Here is a 25,016-nt window from a genome sequence, read left to right as displayed (position 1 = left end):
GGGCGACAGAGTGAGACTCTGTCTCAAAAAAAAAAAAAAAAAAAATTCAAATGTAATGTACAAGGATTGTCCTGCAAAATGAACTGCCTTAAAAAATTAGAACTTCGAAAAAAAATTTAACTTGAAATACCTCTACTGTATACCGCATTGTTTCTGTTTATAAAAACTACCAAATAAATCTTTTTTGTTGTTTGTTTTTTGATTGCATTTTTATATTTCAAACAGAAATTACAATATTTGATCCCAGGCTTCTCTGAAACATATCACTCCTAGAAGATCTGTAAGTTAAAGATAATAAGAAAAAGTGAAATTGACAAAGGCTATAAACTATATATCTTAGAGAAAAAAATCCTAGAATATCAAAAGCACTTGCCATAATCCAGATAAAATGAACATGAAAAGACTTTGGTATTTAATAATGGCCTGGTGGCTTGCTTGTTTTAATTTCAAGAGATCTAGTAAAGTGTTAAAAGCACAAAAAATACAAACTGTTAACCAGGCTATTGATCATAAGATGAAGATTGAATTAAAAAGGCATAAAAGGAAGGCCAAATAAAAAATTCTTCTCCATAATATAAAAATCAATTGAAACTATAGTGCACTTAGAGAAAAAAGCCACCCCCAGAGATTCTACAGTAAAGACAACAGGAGATGCTTATAAAAGGAAGAATTCACAAATATATATATATATATATATTAGATGGATAATATATATATACTGAACTTTTGACGTATTGAATATATATAATATATTGGATATATTTTTTCAACTTTCTCTTTTGAAGTCCAAAAGAGTCTTCATACTAAATAAATAAATAAAAATTTAAAAGATAAAATTTCACCAACCACAGAAGGACGTATAAAGACTGTTCTTCTGAATTTGAGATTTTGAATTTTTAGCAAATAAGATCAAGATGAAAATTGCAATAACTGTACCCTGAGCAATGACAGCAGCACCCTTCCAGATTTTCCTGCCAAAAGACAGTTGTAGTATCTCCTACTTCTTGGTCCTCTACAACAGCATTTTTTTTTTCCTGTCAATTTCAATCCTGGTCTTCCAGCCTTCTATCAATTCTATAAACCCTGATTATTCTGTCAATAAATCTCCTGTTTAAAGTAACATATGGCGGTAAGTGAGTCCATATGAGTTTCCTTATTCATAGGAATAAGAAAGTTCCCACCTTCTTTATCTTCCCCAGGAAAATGCTTCCCTATCAAATGACCTGGTGGCTGTTCCAGGGTGGATTCCTTGGGAGGGGCCCAAGAGTCTAAGTCTATATATATATATAGTATCCATATGCATATATATATACTATATAGTATATATGTATCTTCTAGTATATAGTATATATATAGTATCTATATGTATATATACAGTATATGTATATAGTATTTATATGTATATAGATACTATATAGTATATATATATGTATATACTGTGTGTGTGTGTGTATATATATATATATATAACCATCTGAGTATGAAGACTCTTTTGTACTTCAAAAGAGAAAGTTCAAAAACATATATCCAACATATTATATATATATTCAATACATCAAAAGTTCAAAATATACATTATGCATATAATATATATATTTGTGAATTCTTCCTTATATAAATATCTTGTTTATATAAGGAGATGTTCCTTATATAAATATCTCCTGTTTATATAAGATTTTTATTTTTTAGCAAATAAGATCAAAACGAAAATAGCAATAACTGTGCCCTGGGCAATGATAGTAGCACCTGTACAGATTTTCCTGCCAAAAGACAGTTGTGGTACCTCCTACTTCACAGTCCTCCAGAACAGCATTTTTTTTTCCTGTCCATTTCAATCCTAGTCTTCCAGACTTCTATCAATTCTATAAACTCTGGTTATCCTGTCAATAAATTTCCTGTTTAAAGTAACAAATTGAGTTTCTGTTATCTTCAACCAAAGTGACACATTCATCTTGGAAAATAACTCATTCTAGAAGCCTTCCAACACAATAATTTTTGTCTCTTTCAGGATAACTCAGAAGGCATCCTTCTAAGGATAAGTGCTATATAAGAGCGCTCAGAATGCTAAGGAAACCTTCTAAAGATAAGCATGTATAGCACTTATCAAAATTTTACCTAGAAAGATCTACATAGTGAGGGCTCACTAAAAAGTTAGGAAAGAGATGAAACTATTAGTAAGTTAAGCGATTTAAAATAAGAATTATATTTTCTTTAATCATTTTTCTCAAACCATAAGCTTCAGTCTTCCAGCTGCTTGGAATCAAGGCTATTAGGAACTTTACTGCCATGATTCAAATGTCCATAATGCTCAATTAGCTTCCCAGATCAGAACTGATTTTCCAGGGAAAATCAGTTTTTTTCCAGGGAAAACAAACTGACATCAAAAGTGAATCATAGGGAAAAAATATAGCCATGAAAAAATATTTATCAGCTTGAACTGCTGCATTAGAATTAACAATGATTTTGATTTTGATTTAACAACTTTCTAGATGACAATTTCTTACTATTTTTGATATTCTGTGATATCAGTTTAGGTTTGCCAAGGAATGTATAACTTAATTGTAAATAATTTCCATTCAATACTGTATTAGTTCATTTTCACACTTCTAATAAACACATATCCAAAACTTGGAAAAACAGGTTTAATTGGACTTAGAGTTCCACCTGGCTGGGGAGTCCTCAGAATCATGGCAGGAGGTGAAAGGTACTTCTTACATGGTGGCAGCAAGAGAAAAATGATGAGGAAGCAAAAGCAGAAACCCATGAGAAACCCATTAGATCTTATGAGATTTATTCACCGACACACTAGCACAGGAAAGACCAGTCCCCAAGATTCAATTACTCCCCCTGGGTTCCTCCCATAACACATAGGAATTCTGGGACATACAATTCAAATTTAGATTTGCGTGGGGACACAGCCAAGCCAGATCATTCTGCCCCTGGCCCCTCCAAATCTCATGTCTTCATATTTAAAATCCAATCATGCCTTCCTAACAGTACCCCAAAGTCTTAACTCATTTCAGTATTAACCAAAAGTCCACAGTTCAAAGTCTCATCTGAGACAAGGTAAGTCCTTTATGCCTATGAGCATGTAAAATCAAAAGCAAGCTAGTCACTTCCTAGATACAAAGGGGGTACAGTTACTGGGTAAATATACAGCCCTTACAAATAAGAGAAATTGACCAAAACAAGGGGGTTACAGGGCCCATGCAAGTCTGAAATCCAGTGAGACAGTCAAATTTTAAAACTCCAAAATGATCTCCTTTGATTCCGGATCTCTCTTCCAAGTCATGGTCTTGGGCAGCTCCACCCCTGTGGCTGTGCAGGATACAGCCTCCCTCTTGGCTGTTTCCGCAGCCTGGCATTAAGTGTCTGCAGTTTTTCCAGGTGCACAGTGCAAGCCATTGGTGCACTTACCATTCTGGGGTCTAGAGGATGGTGGCCTTCTTCTCACAGCTCCACTAGGCAGTACCCCAGTAGGGACTCTGTGTGGGGGCTCCTGCCCCACATTTCCCTTTCACACTGCCCTAGTAGGGGTTCTCCATGAGGGCCCCACCCCTGAAGCAAACATTTGCCTGGGCATCCAGGTGTTTCCATACATCTTCTGAAATCTAGGCAGAGGTTGCCAAACCTCAATTCTTGACTTCTGTGCCCTGCAGGCTCAACACCACGTGGAAGCTGCTAAGGCTTAAGGCTTCCAACCTCTGAAGCCACAGCCCAAACTCTGTGTTGGCCCCTTTTAGCCATGGCTGGAGCAGCTGGGACACAGGACACCAAGTCCCTAGACTGCACACAGCACAGGGACCCTGGGCCCAGCCCACAAAACTACTTTTTGCTCCTGGACCTCTAGGCCTATGATGGGAGGAGCTGCCGTGAAAATCTCCAACATGGCCTCTCTGAGACATTTCCCCATGGTCTTGGGAATTAACATTAGGCTCCTTGTTACTTATGCAAATTTCTGCAGCCAGCTTAAATTTCTCCTCAAAATATGGGTTTTTCTTTTCTACTGCATTATCAGGCTGCAAATTCTCTGAACTTTCATGCTGTTCCCCTTTTAAAATTGAATGATTTAACAGCACCAAAGTCACCTTTTGAATGCTTTGCTGCTTAGAAATTTCTTCCACCAGATACCCTGAACTATCTCTCTCAAGTTCAAAGTTCCACAAATCTCTAAGGCAAAGGCACAATGCCACTAGTCTCTTTGCTGAAACATAACAAGAGTCACCTTTGCCCCAGTTCCCAACAAGTTCCTCATCTCCATCTGAGACCACCTCAGCCTGGACCTTATTGTTCACATCACTACCAGCATTTTTGTCAAAGCCAGTGACAGTGTCTCCCACATTTTCCTGTCTTCTACTGAGCCCTCCAAACTGTTCCAACCTCTGCCTGTTACCCAGTTCCAAAGTTGCTTCCACATTTTGGGGTATCTTTTCAGCAACAGCCCACTCCACTGGTACCAACTTACTGTATTGGCTCATTTTCACCCTACTGATAAAGATATTCCCCAAACTGGGACCAAAAAGAGGTTTACTTGGATTTACAGTTCCACATGGCTGGGAGGCCTCATTGTGGTTGTGATTGTGAATCATGGCAGGAGATGAAAGGCACTTCTTAAATGACAGTGGCAAGAGAAAAATGAGGAGGAAATAAAAGCAGAAACCCCTGATACATCCACCAGATCTTATGAGACTTATTCACTATCATGAGAATAGCATGGGAACGACTGGCCTCCATAATTCAACTACCTCCCCCTGAGACCCTCCCCTAACATGTGGGAATTTGGGAGATACAATTCAAGTTAAGATTTGGGTAGGGATACAACCAAGCCATATCAGATACCTCTGTTTATGTTGCCAAATATTTAGAGTTCTCATTAGTATTTTAAAATGCTCTTGGGAATAAATGGAATAGTATCTGAAATTTTGTCTGTCAAAAAGAGAAAGGAAAGATAATCAAATGTAAATCAATAACAGAAAAAAAGACAACATACAGAATGGGAGAAAATATTTGCAAACTGTCTATCTGACAAAGGTCTAATATCCAGCATCTATAGGGAACTTAAATTTATATGAAAACAACAAACAACTTCATTGAATAGCAGGCAAAGGACAAAAACAGAAGCTTTTCAAAGAAGACATACATGTGGCCAATAAACATATGAAAAAAAACTCAACATCACTGATCATCAGAGAAATGTAAATCAAAACCACAATGAGATACTATCTCATGCCAGTCAGAATGGCTATTATTAAAAAGTAAAAATAAATAAATAGATAAATAACAAATGCTGGTGAAGTTTCCAGTGAAAAGGGAACAAATGCTTATACACTGTTGCCTGGGAGTGTAAATTAGTTCAACCACTGTGGACAGCAGTGTGGTGGTTCCTCAAAGAGCTAAAAACAGAAGGATCATTTGACCCAGAAATCCCAATACTAGGTATATAACCAAAAGAATATAAATCATTCTACAATAAAGACAATGCACATGTATTTTCATTGCACCACTATTCACAATATCAAAGACATGGAATCAACCTAAATGTCCATCAACGCCCTTAAATGTGGTACATGTACACCATAGAATACTATCAGCCATAAAAAAAGAACAAGATCATGTCCTTCACAGGAACAGGGATGGAGCTAGAGGCCATTATCCTCAGCAAACTGATGCAGGAACAGAAAACCAAATGCTACATTCTCACTTATAAGTGGGAGCTAAATGATGAGAACACAGAGACACAAAGAGGGGAACAACAGACACTGAGGCCAACTTGAGGGTGAAGGGTGGGAGAAGGGAGAGGAGCAGAAAAAATAACTATTGGGTGCTAGGCTTAGTGGGTGACAAATACAACAAACCTCTGTGACATAAATTTACCTACATATTAAACCTGCACATGTACACCTGAAAGTAAAATAATTTTTTTAAAAAGTCAAATGATATTAAAATGGTCATTCAACCTACAAAAATCCACTACAGGTGTGTTTAGATATTAAACATGCCTTGCCTAACTTTCCTAACAATGTAATCAAGATCAAATGCACCATAGTGGATTGTTACATCACATCATTTTACAAAATCAAAACAAAAATACCTGTATTGTTTGAAAGATATTTTTTAAATTGCCCGTTTCAGGTTATTTTACATGTAAAATATTAAAAATATTACTAAATTTCACCTTTTAAAGTACTTACCGGGCAGGGCATAGTGGCTCATGCCTGTAATCCCAGGACTTTGGAAGACCGAGGTGGACAGGTTGCTTGGGCCCAGGAGTTCAAGACCAGCCTTGGCAAAACAGTGATACCCTGTCTCCAAAAAAAGATATAATTGTGTATAGCTGTATCACATTACCTAACACAGTGATTTACACATAGTAGGTACTTAATATGTGTTGCTGAGTGACTTCTTGAATAAAAAATATAGGTGATTTTTATTTTATCCTATGACCTGAATTTATTTAGTATCAGAATTTCTAAGCAAAATGTTAAGATAAATGAATGACTTGCTTGTTCAATACCAGCATTTTTGTTTGCTAGGGCCATAGCATTATGTGACAATTCTTGAAAACTGTCGAAACAGTCTGCTGCTCTTCGTTTGTATTTCAGCTCAACCATAATAATAACAACTGGACTTTTTGAAAATATGTATTAACCTCTTTGAGGGGTTATACATATTTCTATCATATAATTATTTTCAAGGAAAATTAATCCTTTAAACCTATTTACTAAGGAAAAAAGTTTTTAAAAAACTGTATTATTCTGTTATTTGAGTTAAAAACTTCCTTGTTAATTTTGGTGCCTAATAATAACCTCTACCCATTAATTGTTATATAGCCATTTAATATTTTAGTCATTTTACTATATAAATGCTATTGTTTGATAATCCTCACTTCAAAAGATGGTCAAATCCTCTTTCCCTTTAAGTGTGGGGTTGGACTTAGTGACTCTCTTCCAAAAACAGAATATGGCAGAAGCGATGAGGTGTGATTAGGTCATAAACGACATTGTGCTTCCTCCTTGCTGTCTGTCTGCCTCCCAGCTCTTATGTCATAAGGACACTCAAGATGTTCCATGAACTTCATGTGGCAAGGAATTGAAACCTCATTAACAGCAATCAGCAAGAAATAAAGACATTTTTTCTACAGCTGTCTGAGTAAGAGATCTTAGAAGGGGATCCTCCAGCCCTAATCAAACCCAGTCAAGTCTAAAATGACTGCATCCCAAGTAGAAATCTTAACTGCAACCTATGAGAAACCTAACACAGAAGTATCCAGCGAAGTTGAAATTCCTAAACTACAGAAACTATGAAATAATAAATGTTTTAAGCTGCTTGATTTGTTATGGGGATAATTCATTGTGCCACAATAGAAACTAATACAAATGCTGTATTATTTTCATAAAATGCATTGGCAACTTTATAAATTCATGTTTTAATTTCTGTGTTACGAGTTTCTCAAACTAGTATGAAGCAATAAACTCTGGACAATGTCAGCATAATTATTTTAGAAATATTTTGGATAAATATAGGATGACAGAACTTTCATAGTACGCTAGAGACTACTGATTAGGTGATATAAACAGATTTGGTAATCTAAAAAGATATTTATTTCTGTGTCTGCCCAAAACTAAATTTTCTCTATTAATTTTTTTCCTAAAATAATTTTTCTTCTTAGGAAAAAAAGCTAAATTTTTTTTAAGAGCAAACAAATAAGGCCAGTCACAACGGCTCACGCCTATAATTCCAGCACTTTGGGAGGCTGAGGCGGGTGGATCACAAAATTAGGAGATCGAGACCATTCCAGCTAACATGGTGAAACCCTGTCTCTACTAAAAATACAAAAAAATTAGCTGGGTGTGGTGGCATGTGCCTATGGTACCAGCTACTCGGGAGGCTGAGGCAGGAGAATCACTTAAGCCTGGGAGACAGAGGTTGCAGGGAGCCAAGATCACGCCACTGCACTCCAGCCTGGGCGGCAGAGCAAGACTCCATCTCAAAAATAAATAAATAAAATAATAATGATAATTTTTAAAAACTATGCAAACCCATGCTCAGACATAACATAATACTATCATTTTAGCACATTTCTATTGTATATCTTTAATATTTTAAAAACATAAGATCATACTGCACATGTTTTAAATGGAACATGAATTTTTCATGACATTTAACATTCATCTCTGATGTAACCTATAAACATCTTCATTCTAAGCTCTTCTCATCTCCATTACACTATCACTCTAGATTAAATTATTACTATCTTTTGCCTGAGCTGCTCGCCTTTAAAAGGTTGAAGGCTTTACCCTTGCCCATACAGAAGCCAGGTGGATTCTTGTAAAATATCAGTACAGTCACATTACTTCTCTATTCCCAAAAAACCTAAATTTTGTTCACCACTGACAATGCTTTGCAAGATCTGGCACCTAGCCTCCTTTCAGCTCTCATTTCCTATCACTTTCATTTTGCTCACTGGCTACCTAGTTTGCTATGAAGGCTTTTCACTTCCTCAGCTCTGCCTGGAAAACTTCTCCCACATATTCACAAATGTCTCACTCCCTCACTTCATTCAGTTCTCTGCTCAAAAGACACTTCTTCAGAGAGGACTTCCTTATTCTAAAAAAGCTCATCTAAAAAAGCTTTCTTTATTACTTAGGCTTTTTAAATATAATCATGTCAGTATTTGACATTACATTATATTTGACAGGAGATATTTACCTGTTATTTTTCTCCCTAAACTAGAATGTCAGTTCCAACAATGCTAGCACTTTGTCTGGCTTCTTGATCACTCTATCCTCTTTGCTTAAAACAGTATCTGACACAAGATAGTTGCTTAATAAATACAGTTTGGTTAAACAACTGTACGGATATATAACTCTAACAATAAATTATTGTTAGTCAATAATAATTACTTGGTATTTACATTCCTGCTTATTTTTTCCTATTATGAGCAATAATGGCATAAACATATGTATATTATACATGCCAGAAACATGTAAAAAACTTCTATATTTGCTTTCTAAGATTTAGGAGTCAAAAAATATGGTTACTTTTACAGTTTTTGATGCCTAGTGCCACACTGCTTTCCACCAGAAAGTTATGTTTTATATCACTTCAGAAATTAATGAAAGCTTCTTTCTTCTCACCTGGAAAGACAATGTGCATTTTCCCTTAATAGGTGAAAGAAAATTTTTATTAAGATTTACCTTTTTTCAATTAGTAAAGGACATTTTTATATGAAAATTATCTATTTACACTTTTTTGCACGAATTGCCTCTACCTGTCCTTTGCTCATATTTCTGATTTGCTTTTATTCATTGGTATGAACTTTTTGTGTATATCCATTATTTTAACCATGTTAAAATGTCATTTTTCACAGTTTGTAATTTGTCTTTCAATTGTGATTACTATATTTTAAATTCTATACATAAATTTAAATTTTATACGGTCATATTGATTACAGTATTTTACTGACTTCCTAAATGGCTTTTGACTTTGCTGTACTCTTAGAAAGCTTTTCAACTCACTATTCAAAAGGCATTCACTTATTATTTTATTATTTTCTTCCAGCATTTAATATTGGAAAACTAAAGAAAAATACAGTATAGTACAGCTTTACTTTCAGAGTAAGTAGAGCTCTTATTGCCTTGCTTTCCCCCTCAACTGGCTACCCAGCTGCTCTCCTTTCAATAATTCATCCTTTCTCCACTCACGTGGATGTGAAATTGTGAGATGTCACTGTTTTTTATATTTAAAGTACAGACACAATTAGACCTTCTAATCTTTCTCCTTAAAAAATAAATAAATAAATAAAAAGCTTAGGAACTGATACAATACCATCCTTGAGCCAATCATTCCAAAGGAAGAGAAATATTTTTTATATTTAGCCAATATTTAATTTGATATTAATTATCCAGAAATTTGGTATTAGTACTCCAGTAAGAGACTCAACACCTTTGCCCATGCTACATCGCAACCAAATTTAAGAATGTCAATTTGTTACTTGAAAATATTAATTGTACATTTTAAAATAACTAAAAGAGTGTAATGGGAATGTTTGTAACAGAAAGGATAAATGCTTGAGGTGATGGATATCCCGTTTACACAAATGTTATTATTACATGTTGCATGCTGTATCTAAATATCTCATATAACCCATAAATATATACACCTACTAGGTAATCACAAAAAATAAAAATAGTGATAAAACTAAAAAAAAAAATGTCAATTCGCTCAGAACAAAGTTGATTATCACTTTCAATCGAGATTCGCATCTGGAAGATTGAGAACAGCACGTCAGGGTTCTTTTGGAAAAGCTCTAGGAATCCTGGGGGTCCACTGAGATGAAGGAACATAGGATGAGCCCCTGGAAGGCTTCCTCAGACCTGGGGAAGGAGATTGTCCCCAGAACCCGTGGAGCTAATGAAAACAGGTAGTAGGGGACCCTCTATAGAAGTCCTCTCAGTTATTCAATTAGGGGTCCCATTTTTAAGGATATCACTGGGATTTCAATATCCTGGGTGATATAAATACATTAGGAAAAAATACGACAGAAAACTACAGCTTCTTTACAGCCTTAGAAAAGTAAAACGCATAATTCCTAACTCTAGAAGGCTAGTATTCGAGTACATTAGTTTCTTTCTCTCCGACTTTCACTTGAACTTTTAAAATGCTTGCTCTGGTGGTCCGTAGTATTTTCGCGTTCGTATGTGGTGTACCCTACCTCTCAATAGATTTCATCCAAAACCCCAAGTGCGGAAGACAAAGCTAGGTGCAACGTTTTAACCCTCCACAACTCCAACCTCTACTAACTCCCTAGGAGCAGGCGAGGCACCAGCCCCGCGAGAAAACACTGAGATCTGGGGCGTGGCTGTGAAGCCCGGTATTTCTGGCCGCGATCTCAGCGGGTAAGGTCCCAGCTGCGCGTTATCAGCTCCCTCCAAGAAGCATCTTTATTTGACCCCCTCCCATGCAGGCCCTATTCCTACACCAGTTCTCTTTCTTAGAATCTCTTTGGTACTGTAATTTCATTAATTCCACAACCATATTCCCACCTATTCCCTAACAACAACAAAATTTGAAGGTCTAGGTTACTGCCGCGTCTCCCTAGCAACCGTACCCGTTAATGGTTGCCGGAAAAGGCTACGATCACGTGCTTCCAAGATTTCCGGGTGGCCAACGTGACTTCCGGTTGTCAGAATTTCCCTCTGACTCGGCGGCGGCCGAGGGGAAGCTGTGTGGTCCCAGGTCGCGGCGGCCCGGGTGGTGGTGGGCTCCGGGCGCGCTCGCGTCATTCTGCCCCCGCTGCGATGCATCCGCGGCGCCCGGACGGATTTGATGGCTTGGGCTACCGGGGTGGTGCCCGGGACGAGCAGGGCTTTGGCGGCGCTTTCCCAGCAAGGTCCTTCAGCACCGGGTCGGACCTGGGCCACTGGGTGACGACTCCCCCAGACATCCCCGGCAGCCGCAACCTGCACTGGGGCGAGAAGAGCCCGCCCTACGGCGTGCCCACCACCTCCACCCCGTATGAAGGCCCCACGGAGGAAGCCTTTTCCAGTGGCGGCGGCGGTGTGCAGGGGCAGAGCAGCGGTGAGGAGCATGGGGACCAAGGCAGGGGTGGTGGGTTAGTGGGGCCACGGATTGCGGCCTGCAGACCCCGGAAGCGGTGCAGAGGGTCCCGCCTCCTGTTCCTTCTCATCCTATCGCGCGCCACACCCTTTGCCCTCCTTTCGTCCTCTGCCCCTGAAGCAGGCCTCCTTAGTGTTCCTCACACAAACGGATTCTACGGGATCAACTCCAAAAAAGACATCTGCCTTAGCTGTGGGGTGCATAGTAGGAATATTTAGAGGTTTTGGCATCTCAACTGATTGCCTGAGTTAAGGAGAGTGGATTGTTTACTGTTACCTGATTCACTTTGGCAGCTGTATTTTCTTGATACAATTAATTAATTTGTTTACTTGTAGTTTTGTGTTCTGAAAAGAGAAGCCTTTCAGCATAAGCAAATTTGGGTTCAAACTTGGTTCTACCACTCATAATCTGAACAATTTGACCTCTGTGAGCCCTCAGTTTTCTCATCTTTAAAATGTGTAGAAGAATCCAGTATGGGACACATAAGCCAAAAAAAATTGTTTCCTTTCTTTTCTTTTTAAACACAGGAGTTTTATCTGCTTTTGAAGTCCCCAAGTCTAGAATGTTTCCTTCTTATAATCTTCCTTTCTGCCTTCCTTCTTCTGACCTAAAAACTACACATAAAAGTTAGAAACACTGGTACAATTTCAAGATAGGACTTTGGAATCATGACAAAATTATTCTCCATGGGATGTCAGAAAACCTGCAACACTGCATGATGTAGATATTTTCATCATACATTATTCATAATATGTGAATAATGGCTACCTCTTTTCATTCTCTTGGAATTGTTAGAATAATAGATCATTTAATATTAATTTTATTGTAGACATCAGCTTTATTCTCATTTCCTCGACTTTGACTTGGAAGTACAATAATGTTTATTTGCGTTAACTAGGAAGAATAGACTTTAACAAATGTCTATTGAGTAAATGAGTATGTGAAGAAGAGTGGATGAGTTACCTAGTGTCATACAATTAGCTTTTTGACTAACTATTCCCCCTCCCCCACCACCTGTCATACAATTAGCTTTTTGACTAACTATCCCCCCTCCCCCACCACCCCATGTTGTGTCTCACTGGTCCCAGTACTCCCAATACTAGTCCAGAATAATACTGGAAAGGTTGTCCAAGTTATAAATAAAATAATTCAAAAATGCATATACCGTTGCTACACAGTTTCTCAGGCAGTAAAGTTTATGTTTTTATTTTTCATAAGTTATGCTTTGATGGTTACAATGAGGAGGAGTTCCTTGACACAACCAGGGGGTTATTTTGCAGCCCTAACAGGTGGGTGAATGTTAATTTTGCACCAAAGATAGATACCTAAGAGACACAGTAAACAAGAATAAACCTTCCTAACACCTTTTAGAAAATCTTAGTAGCATTTTCTGTTACTGCTTGGGGATGATATATACGTATAAAAAGGGTAAAATCTAAGGTAAAATTACCTTAAGTGAGTAAAAGAAGCTTTCTATTTAGCTTGTACATTTTTCTAGGGTGAACCATGTAGTTTCCCAGGAACGTGCTTAGGTGGCCTTGTTCTAATTGAAAGGGAATAGTGACCTGGTGAGGTGGCTCATGCTTGTAATCCCAGCTCTTTGGGAGGCCGAGGTGGGCACATCATGATGTCTGAAGATTGAGACCAGCCTGACCAACACAGTGAAACCCTGTTTCTACTAAACTTACAAAAATTAGCTGGGCCTGGTGGCGGGCGCCTGTGATCCCAGCTACTCAGGAGGCTGAGGCAGGAAAATTGCTTGAACCCAGGAGACAGGGGTTGCAGTGAGCTGAGATCGCACCAGGCACTCCAGCCTGGGTGACAGAGCTAAACCCTGTCTCAAAAAAAAAAAAAAAAAAAGGGGGGAGGGTGTGGAGGGGGGAATAGTGAGGGCAATTGCTTCATTTGAAAGAGTAGAGGAGAAAAAGAATTGTAACTTGTGAATATTATAGTTAGAATTTAAGTCTGGTCCTTTGGGGTTGTAATAGTTCACCACTATGACTCAGTTTAGTCAAGGAGAAAGGCTTTTCTCTTTTGACATATGCATAGTAATGTTTTCCAGCTGTGAACTTTTCCAGTAACACAACAGACATGCCATCAGTAGTAGCATATATGTATCCAGTAACCTATTCCAGTTAATTAAACAGATAGTCTCAAACTATTCAAAACTTGAAGAGATGGCGAAGAAAAGAGCTGTATTTACCCATTTTGGTTATTCCTAAGTCCCCTTTCAAATTAACAATTTAGAGGTGATTTACTTGCAGTTATTGGTTTAATAAAGTGCTCTCCATCAGTAACAGTGAATAACTAGGTTTACAGCATAGGACGTAAAATGGTAGGTGGAAGTATCAGCTGTGGCCAACCACAGAAAGTTTTTTATTAGAATGCAATCAGAATCTGGTAGCCCTTAGGTTCTATCTGCATATTGGTTTCATTAAGCCCACAATATTTTAACAATTTTTGAAATAGTTGTCCAGGACTTTAAAATTGGAAGATGTTGTATAAAAATGAGAATATCGATTTTTGAAAAAATTACAACTTCAAAACCCTGCGCCCACAGTCCCATTTTGCAGTATTGAATTGGAGTGAAAGAGTAATTGTGCCTTTAAAAGGTCTACACCTTTCAATCTGCCTCAAACCCCTGCAGAGTCCTTCATTCATTTAAATTATTTCCCTGGCCCTTACCAGAATTTGACTTTGAGGTTTAAATGAACAGCATGTTAATAAAATTAACTTTTTAAAATTGTTTTTAGAGTAAACCTAAATATTAGTTATCAGTAATATTACTATTATTATTTTCATTTTAGAACAGCTGAATAGATTTGCCGGATTTGGTATTGGACTTGCAAGGTAATGTTTTATCTAAAGACATTTAAAGCTTTTATTGATTTAATTTAGAGTTTTTCTTAAATGTGTAATATCAAATGATTATTATTGCTTCCTTTAGGTTGTTTCTTTGAAGCAGTAGTTTAAATTTTGAAATATTTTGCAGAAAAAACATCATTATTTAAAATATGTAATTTGATAGTTTTTCTTGTAAAGATAGACTAGTCATCCAAATTTATAAACACAAAGTAACTTTGTAGTGAGTATTGTAACTGCTTTCATGGGTCTATCCGAAGAATAAAATGAAATGTACTCTTATCTCTCTCTCATCAAAAAAAGTAATTTCGAATGAGGTTCATGAAGATCTAACGGCTCTGCTGATAGGAACTTTGTTCATAGGACAATTTCTGAAAGACATAAAAATTACATGGCATTTAATGATGCCATTTAATTGATGTGTAATTTCCATATCAAACACAGAAATCTAGTTTCATTGTATACTATAAATATTAATATTACATATTATGTATTGTTTCCCTTATTTACCCGTTTGCAGATCTGATTTTCATTCTTTTCATGGGTCTATCCAAAGAATAAAATGCTATTTAATTGATGTTTCATTTGTCACATTAAACATACAGAGATGTAGTTTTATCTTATACTATAGATATTATGTATTATATATTGTTCACCTTATTTACCAGCTTGGAGATCTGGTTTTCTTTCTTTTCATATCGAATTTTATTACTGGTAAAATCATTGGCAAACACTTCTAGACATTTTTAAATATCTAGATTTTTAAGATTTTTTTTTAAGAAAGGAGAACATAAAATAATGCATGATTCTTCAGGCAAGAATAACTTTAGAAAGATACATGTTGTAAATTTAATTTGTCTCTATGTAGACACATATATACATAAATTATTTTTATATAGTCTCTTTACAGAAAATGTATTGGCACATCCTTGCATTGTTCTACGCCGTCAATGTCAGGTAAATGTAATTTCTGTGATCTTTTGAAGCAATAATTCTGACCCTAATATGAAGGGCAGAACTCACATAAATGACATGAAACCAAGTAGTCATTACTTCATGTGAAATGTCCCAAACTTTTTGGTCTCAAAACCTCTTTAAAGTCTTAAAAAATAGTAAAGATCCTAAATAACTTTGATTTATGTTGGTCATATCTATTGGTATTTCTCATTTCCGAAATTAAAATTGGGAAAATTTCAATGTATCTATATAATTCAGTAAGGTAATTTTATGAAAGTAACTATTTTGCATTTTTGCAAATGTCTTTAATATCTGACATAATAGGAGACAGCCAGTTTCTCTCATATGCTTCTGCAATCAGTTGGTTGCATTACGTGGTTTTTGAAAGAAGCAAGGAAGTTTAGTCTTGTACACATGTGTAGTTGAAAGCAGGAGGGGAGTATTTTATACTCTTTTGAGATAATTGTGGGTATTCTTTGCAATTGCACCAAAACTCACTGTGTGGTAGTTCTTAAAGTTTATTTGCAATGTGAAATCAGAAATCATTTTAGTGAACTTTTTGTTACATAAAAAATCTATTTATCTACACTACATCTTGAATAGCTATTTTTACTTATGCATGATTCCATATACTTGTACACAGATTATTTGAAATATATTGACTAATTGAGTTACATAGATCTTCGAGATGTTAAAACATTTGATTATAAAATATCAAAAAATCATCTTCATTAAAACCACTACTGATCTCACTAGAAAATCTTTAAGTATTGGCAGCTCTCAATGGTGGATATAGATTTTCCAAAATTCTGAGTTTTACTTGAAAACTCAAACTTATTATTGACAATAAAAGTTGTTAGTTATTTTTGTTTTAATCAACATTCTAACTTTATTTTTTAAAATGTGTCTGTTCCAGTGGTGAATAGGTATAGTCTCTCAATGAGTTTTTCTAAGTAAAAATGATGTTCCATGACAAAAGTGGCTAGTTCAGCTTGCAATTCCATCATAGAAGTGCTTTTCTCATACCAGCTATCTTACTTCCTTATATAACATACAGGATATTAATTAGAAAGAGGATGTGTACTCAAAGGTCAAGGATTCATAAAATCAACATTTTGTTACTGCATTATCAAGGGTATTCGTATATGAAGGTGGCTTTTTGCTTACTATGGGTAAAAAAATGTTTGCTAAAATGAGCACGAGTTGGGAGATGTAATTCAATTCTTTAAGGCAATACAAATGTCAAATAAAACCCTGTGTATTATATAGCTTACATTATTATGTGTATTATACATGATCATCAGACTATATTTATGTTACCATATGCACTGCACTTTTAATGGGTTATTTAAAGCACTTTTAAGAGTAATTTTGCTTATGTATAATTTATGTTGACTTTGGAATTAACTTTTGTTTATGCTGCAGTTCTGCCATATATCTTTGATGGCCTTGTTATTTCTTAACATTAACAGAAAAAAATCATGAAATTTTTTGCAGGTTAATTACCATGCTCAGCATTACCATCTCACTCCATTTACAGTCATCAATATAATGTACAGTTTCAACAAAACTCAGGTGAGAATTTTGTCTATGGATTCTGTTAAAGGTTTATGTAAGTGTCATTGGGCTTAGTAATCATTAACGCAAGAACAATTACTTTCAATTTAGTTAATAAAACATCTTAACTGTTGTAGTAAAACTAATGTAGCACAACAATATGTTTTGAATCTTCCAAAATTTAATTTAGCAAAAGTACAAATTAATTAATTTAGCAAAACCACAAAGAGCTGAGCTAAGATGGTGTCTCTGCTATCAAGAGGCTCATATTTATTCATGGAGACAAAATCTTAAACAGGAGATTGTGGTACAATAAGATAAAGGCAATATTAGAAGTACGGAATGCTGTCAGTATACAAAAGAGAAGTACCGTATCAAAACTGGGATTGGGCACAGTGTATGACTGGGAAAAACTTTGGGAGAAGAAATGCCTGTTGTGTGCTTATTGTCGAGAAGGCTCACTTCGTGATGAGGGTAGAGAAAAGGCCTTTAAAGTAGATGTGTGAAGGCAGAAGACAAAGAGAGATCATAAAGTTTTGGAATGGATTTAATGTAGTACAATGGGAGCTTGAAGTGGGGGCTGAAGAGTAAGAGAGGGTTGAAAAAGTATCCAGAGAAGTAAGCAGGATCCAGATCCTAAAGCACCTCCTAAGAACTGCACACTGGATCCTAAAATCTACAAGAGTACTGTTGAAGGTGTTTTAGCCATGACCAAAGTATCTTGAATAACTTTGGATTGTTTGACAATATCTATCAAAATTTAAAATACATGTGTTCTTTGACTTACTAATTTTACTTCCAGGAACTTATCCCACATAAATGTTCACATATATATGCAAAAATGTATATACAGGGAGGTCCTATGACATTGCATACAATAGATTGGAAATGATTAAATGTCCATCACTAGGTACCAGTGAAATAATTATGGTATATTACGGTGAAACACTTGGTAACCTTTAAAAATAAGAGGGTAGCTCTGTGTATATTGATGTGAAATGATCTGGGATATTTTTTATATTTCAACATAATACCACCTGTTAAAAATAAAACAAAAATATTTCTATGACATACACACAGAGATATACTTGTATATGCATGGATTATCTTGAGGATAAATTTTAAAACTGCTGCTGGGGACTGAGATGAGAAGGAGACGAACTTTTCAGCTGGTACCCTATTGCTTCTTTTTAATTGTATCATGTCTATTAATAACATAGATAAATAATAGTATTATTACCGATGGTATTATGCAAAGGGGCAAAACCAGAGACAGTGAAACTTGTAGTCAAATTGATATAAAGTAATAGTGTTAAGTATGGAGAAGAGCATGGATTTGTAAGATACTAAGGGAGTAGAATTTATAGAATGTAGTGACTGATTAGATAGGAAGAGTGAGAAAAAAATGTTTTCTGAATGGTTTGGACACTAGGATGATGAAGCTGCTGTCAAGGGAGATAGGAAATACAGCAGAGAAGGAAAGAATTGGTGTAGTATGAGTGAGTATGATTGAGTTAAGATGTGGATATGTAAGTTTCAGGTTACCTATGTGTCATTCATAGGACAGGACTAGTAGGGAGTTGAATATATAGATATTAGGGATATTTAATAAATTAATTAATCATTAGGGGTTTAATTAACTGGAATGTTCTTTTTGGCCTAAACATAACTTTAAAATGATAGAAAATTAATTTAATTATAGTTCTCTACTAATTGGAAAATTTCTATACAATATCAAGTTTTAGTAAGATCTTTTGTGTTTCAGATGTACTAACAGAAATAACAATAAATTTTGTCCCTTTTAGGGACCTAGAGCCCTGTGGAAAGGAATGGGAAGTACGTTTATTGTCCAGGGAGTCACACTTGGAGCAGAAGGCATAATTAGTGAATTTACACCTTTGCCAAGGTACCTTTTTTAGCATTTCTTGAGTGTTAGTTTCATGTTGTGTTTTTTTGTTTATTTGTTTTTAGATTCATGGGGTACATGTGCAGGCTTGTACATGTGCATATTGGGTGATGCTGAAGGTTGGACATCTAATAATCCTCTTACCCAACTAGTAAACATCGTACTCAATAGCTACTTTTCAACCCTTGTCCCCATTCCTCCCGTTATATTATTTTAATAAAATACGATAGTTTCCAAAACTGTCTTGAATCTGAAAACTTGTCTGAAGTAACTAAAAGAAGAAACAAAGAATAAAATTAATTATATCTTATTAAATTAATATGTGATAAAGAAAACGTGTCTTGGTTTAGTATCTATTGAGATGTATCTTTCAGCTTCTGCTGCTATGTGCCAGCACCTGCCAGCTGAGGAACAAATGTGGGTATGTGAGCAATTCTGCTCTTTAAGTACTCAGTTTAATTAAGGAGACGCATGTAAGCAAGAAGAGGTAACATGCCCACTGTCATGGGATTGGACAGTCTAGGTAATAAAAAGAAGTGTCTTATACTTAAAATACTGGGTATGTATGAAATGGAATATTAGGAAAAGAAACTGAGGTGCTAGATTAAAATATGATTGTGCCTTTGTAAGTTTATTCTCTATGGGGTTGGGAATTTATTTCTTTTTTTAAAAATATATAGATGTTCTGATCAAGATGTACTCAAAGGCAATGTAAAATAAATGGACTAGTATAGATAGATTTGTGGAGATCTATTATTATAATAATCTAGGCAAGACTGAGAAGGTTCTGAACTGTGGAACAGAACAGAAAGGGTTGAGCTGAATAGACATTTCTGAAGTATAATTGATGATCATTATGTTAGCTTGGTAATTAGGGATATGAGAGAATGAGTTGTCAGTAGTGACTGAGATTTCTAGATTGGAAAATGTTAACCAAGATAGAGAATTCATGAAGAAGAATAAGTTGGAATAGGGAAGAAGATAAAGAATTTATCTTTCAATGAATGAAGTTTGAGATTCTTGGGAAGGGGACATGACTAATATTTGGTTGGAACCATGGATCAGAGTTAAAAAAAAAAAATGAAGCAGAGGCAGAGCTTTGAGTGTTATAGCATAAAAGTAGCAACTGAAGCTTAGGATAGATGAAATTACCTAAGGAGAAAGCTTAGGTTAAATGAATAAACTGGACCAAGGACAGAATCCTATGCATACGTGTGTTTGTGTGTGTGTCTGTGTGTGTATTGTGAGAGGTAGTTGGGGGAAATAGTTAGAGAAATTAGAGGGTGTGTGTGTGTGCATTGTGAGAGGTAGTTGGGGGGAGATAATTAGTGAAATTAGAGATGCCTTTAGAACAAATTGGAAATAGCATAAGATGTAGGACAGTCATGTTCTAGAAACCAAAAATGGGAGACTTAGAATTGTAGATACATTTGGAGAGAGAGGGTAGAGAAATTGGGAAATTTGCTTTTGGATCTCTATTTTCTCTGTGAAACAGTTTACAGGGTTATTTGGTGAAAAAGGATAAGCACTGGGGTTGTAGAAAAGCATGAGAAGCATGATACGTATTTCAGACAGTCACAATGATGGGTAACAAAGGAATCTTACAAAGGGTATATGAAAGGAAAATTAGAAATTTTTAAGGTGCTATTTGGCATTACTCTGTGATTTATCTATATCAGCACTGTATTTTTGTCTGTCATTCCATGGATAATGTTAAAAGCAATGGTTTGTTAATCCAAAGTTATTCTCTGGCAGGGTGAATTTTTTGGATTGTTAAAGAAGTGAGATAGTTGAGGGCATAGCTACTAGTGTATCAGCTATGCCAAGGTTGGGATTTAGTCCTTAAAGGGAAGGAAATGAAAGCAGGAAAAACTGATATTAAGCTTTTTTCCAATGTGATTGCTTTCAAAGGACCTTATAGTCTTTCAGTGTCTTAAATACAGCTTTGCTAAAAGGTTTGAAACAAAACAGAGATTAGAAAGGTCAGCAACATTTGGGCAGCTCAAAGTTTCTTATTTTATTCTTTAAAAGTCTGTATTTCTTTGTTTGGCTAACTATTCACGTTATTGCTTTTATATCACTAGATAAGGTCATAAGTTAATACTTACAATCAAATATTCTTGAAATTCTCTAAGAAACAATTCTATAAAAATTTAAATGTAGGAAATTCCATTTGGTAGAGTGAAAAAAATTCAATGCAGTTGTTCCTTGTATCTGTTGGGGAGTGATTCCAGGACCTCCAGTGGATACCAAAATCCACAGATGCTTAAGTCCTTTATATAAAACGGTGTAGAATTTGCATACAACCTATGCACATCTTCCTGTATACTTTAAATCATCTCTTGATTACTTATAATACCAAATACAATATAAATGCTATGTAAATAGTTGTTAAACTGTATTGTTTAGGGAATAATAACAAGACAAAAACTCTGTACACATTCAGAACAGATACAACTATCCTTTTTTAAATAAATATTTTAAATTCACAGTTGCCTGAATCCATGTATGTGGAACCCATGGGTATGGAGGGTTGACTATATTTGCAATCAGAGCACTATTTGTTTAGGTCCTGGCTGTTCCACTTTTTATTTCTGGGACCTTAGGCAAGTAATGTTGCCTCCCTAAAGCAGAGATGAAGGAATAACATTAATTTCAGGTCAAAGGGAAGAAAAAAGAAAAATAGGAATGGGAAGGCATAGGATTTTATAAAATTTTATCATCTAACTTTCTTACTCAGTAGACAAATAGATATGTCAATTTAGTGGAAATATATTTTTATCATTTTGAATCTTACTAAAGAAGACAAAATAGTAACCTCTATTGTATTGTCCTACTTGGATAATTCTGGTGGTAAATCCCACTCATTAATTCATTCATTTACTTAGCTAGCATTTCCTGAGTATTTACTGTGTGTCAGGTTCTATGCTAAAAACAAGGTTAACAAAAAGGAAAAGAAACAAAAGATAATTGTTGCCTGGAAGCTCAGAATCTAGTAAAAGTACATTCACTAAGAAACAATAATTCTATTTATGAATAATTACAAATTGAAATTTATTTTCTGAAGGAAAAGAATGTAGTTCTATAAAAGTATTAAAGGGTTTGTAACAGTGTCCTTAGTAACGTGACACTTAAGCTAGATCAGAGTGGTAATTAGGAGGTACATACCGCTTTGTAGAAAAATGCTGTGGCAGTGGGGAGCATAGAGAATTCAGATAACAGAGAGAAGGCTCATATGGCTGGAGGTCTGGCCAGGGGCAAGGTACAGAACAGGTGGGAGCCAGAACATGTAGGCCATTTTAAGAATATTGAAGAGTTTCAGTAGGGTTAGTGACATCAGATTTGTTTTCAAAGGGTCATTGTAACTGTAGATGAAAAGGTTGCATGAGGACCAAAGGGAATAAAAGGAGACATCTTAGTATGCTTATAACAATAATAAAGATGAGAAATGATAGTGGCTAACATCCGGGTGGTGTCTTCTGAGTGGACAGTTTTGAAATATACTTAGGTCAAATTGAGGGAATTTGGTGATGCTTTCGGAATGGTAGATGAAAGAGAAGGCAGTATCAAGGATGATTTCTCATATTTGGGGTTGCGTAACTAGATGTCAAATGAAGCTGTTTTTTTGAAGTATAGCGTGAATATCTTTTAAAAAATTATTTATTATTCTTTGGCAGGTTTGACCTTTACTATCTATGGGAAGAAGGCAGATTTATGGCAAACAAGGTCACAAAACATTAACTAAAAGCAATTCATAGAAGCTACTACATGAGAAGGATGAGCTCTGGGGTCTCCTAGCCTGGGGTTTCTTAATTGCATAACAATTACTAGGTAGAACAGGTGAGATAGTCTAGATTTGCTAATGTTTAGTTTTTTTATACAGTTTATGGTCAAATCAGAGAGAAAAACAGCAGATCTTTAGTGTTCATTAAATCAGCAAATTTATAATTTCTCAGTAGTATTACTTTTTAACAAATTGTATATTACCCAGGATCATCATCTGTGATCTCTTTATCTACTGCTAAACCCTTCCCAGTCCTCTCTCCCAGTTGGAGTGAGTTAAACCATGTGTTGTTCTACCCCACAGTACCCTTTACCTAATTTACATGTGGCTTTTTTCATACTGTTAATGTGAGGTAGGAGTTCCTGTAACCAAGACTACTGTGTGGTTCAGTCTCTCAGAAAACTGATTTGGTTCAACTCCAACTTAGTTTTGACTCATCACACATTTGTGGTTATACCACTGTAAACATCTTGTAGTCTTCCTCCAACAGTTCCCTCTGAATTTGCTTATTTTAAACATATGTTATTTTAAATACAATGAAATCTTCCTCAAATTCAATAGATTTCCTTTCTGATTAACAGTTCCTGAGTAGGGAACACTAAAAGAGTTTAAGCAGAAAAGAAAGATTTTAAGTTTGACTTTAGGACAAGTGCATTTTCAGGTCTTTTCTCATATCCAGCTGGAGTTGTCTGTAGGCAAATGATATGGGGCTGACATATATAGAAGCCTTAACTGAAGGTAAATTAATTTGGGAGGCTTTGAAGCTGTAACCTTAGATGTGAGGGTCCCTACAGAATAGGGATACCCTATGGTGGAAGAAGAGGGCCTGAACCTTAGGACTGCAACAAGGGGTGCTGGGTTAGAAAATGTGATCCTGAAAAGGAGCCAGGAGAGACCAGAAGGCAGGATAAAAACCAAAAGAGAATGGGCTAGTGGAGTACAGGAGAGTGCTTCAAGGAGTGAGGAACACGAGGCTCTGATGGCTGCTGAAATGTCAAATAAGGTAGAGAATTAAAAATGTCTATCAGATTTAATGACATGGAGATTACTGGGGACTTTGGCAGGAGCTGTTTTTATTCCAAGCCAATTTGGAGTGGGTTCAGAGGTGAATGGGAAAGTACGGATGTGGAAACAGCAAGTTGAGGAAGTTGGTTCTGACTAGGATAAAGAGAGGTAACTGGAAGATGAGTGGATCAGGGTAGGTTCAGGAAGATTTTTTTTTTAAATGATGTTAGCTATTTGACCATTTGAAAATTAAAGACTGCTGAGATACACAGTTATTTTAGAATTGTATTGCCTTTTTGTGTGGTTATGCATAGGAGTATGTATTTTGTTCTGTTAAATGAAAAACTAAACTGTTTTGAGAAAAACAAGGTACTATAATAAATTTTATTAATGTTTTTGCTCATTAGCAAGGACATTTTTATGTGAAAATCGTTAATTTAGATATATTTACATGTTTCATATTGGGTAATGAATTATAAAAAGGTTTAATCACAAGTTTTTACGCTTAACCTCTACTGAAGCTTTTAAGCATGCTTACTTAAATTTCTAGAGCTGTAACAGTAAGCTTTACCCATTTTATAAAGTAGTAGAGAACAAATACAAGAAAGAGTCCCAAAAACATTTTTTAAATACTTGGTTTTAAGTCTCCTTTTCTTGTATCTTAATGATCTTAAGAATTGGCAGTAGTCATCAAAGGGGAGGTAACTCAGAATTACAGTTGTATTTAAAGGGGAGGCTACCCAGTCTTTAGTGTTTAGGACAGTTTTATATTTAAAATTGATGTTATCATAAACTGTGATAATACTTTCTGAGGCCATGAGTATTAGTTGTGCCAAGATGATTTACAAAGCATGTAATATATTTTGTTGTATAATCATAAAGTGACTGTCAGTAAGATGGGAGGCCTAATCTGTTTTCTATATTTTTGACTTAATCATTGAATAATATCATTTCAGCTACATTTTCTATGTTGTTCAGGCCAAATAAATATCCTAATATTAATCTAATGAAAGTCTGGCCCAGAAGGCGCTCTAAGGTCTTAGAAATCAGGGGTAGTTGTTCTGTTGTCTGAAAGCATCTGATGTTTGTACTCCTTTATATGCTGTTGTTTTTCAAATTCAGTCATTTGAAATAGAAAACATTTTTCTAGATTTCTGCTGTAGCCATGATGGAATGGGTACCAATTCCATCAGAGGAGCTGGTATAGCAAGTCTCATCTTCATTTTGCACTTCCCTTTTTTGTTGTTGTTGTTGTTGTTCTTTTTCATTTTTCTCCTATCTCCCCTGCCTTTTCTTTTTTTTCCTCTTATTTACTTTTTTTCTCTC

General features: G+C 35.7%; 2 protein-coding genes across 2 annotated transcripts in view; one reads left to right on the top strand and one right to left on the bottom strand.

The window, feature by feature from the left end:
* The window catches only part of TMEM232 (transmembrane protein 232), a 337,836-nt gene extending 326,551 nt beyond the window's left edge, over window positions 1-11,285 (bottom strand). Inside the window, exon 1 of the mRNA XM_037737996.1 lies at window positions 11,111-11,285. Coding sequence (XP_037593924.1) covers window positions 11,111-11,285 — 175 coding nt within the window. The remainder of the gene's footprint in view (window positions 1-11,110) is intronic.
* The window catches only part of SLC25A46 (solute carrier family 25 member 46), a 24,279-nt gene continuing 10,433 nt past the window's right edge, over window positions 11,171-25,016 (top strand). The window contains exons 1-5 of the mRNA XM_017527218.2: window positions 11,171-11,580; window positions 14,427-14,469; window positions 15,381-15,438; window positions 16,936-17,013; window positions 18,801-18,901. Coding sequence (XP_017382707.1) covers window positions 11,301-11,580; window positions 14,427-14,469; window positions 15,381-15,438; window positions 16,936-17,013; window positions 18,801-18,901 — 560 coding nt within the window. The 5' untranslated portion in view covers window positions 11,171-11,300. The remainder of the gene's footprint in view (window positions 11,581-14,426; window positions 14,470-15,380; window positions 15,439-16,935; window positions 17,014-18,800; window positions 18,902-25,016) is intronic.

This window comes from Cebus imitator, unplaced genomic scaffold (assembly GCF_001604975.1).
Source record: "Cebus imitator isolate Cc_AM_T3 unplaced genomic scaffold, Cebus_imitator-1.0 Scaffold46, whole genome shotgun sequence".
In the NCBI taxonomy this organism is placed as follows: Eukaryota; Metazoa; Chordata; class Mammalia; order Primates; family Cebidae; genus Cebus; species Cebus imitator.
Note: the sequence above shows the minus strand (reverse complement) of the source record. Positions and strands in the feature narration are given on the sequence as shown.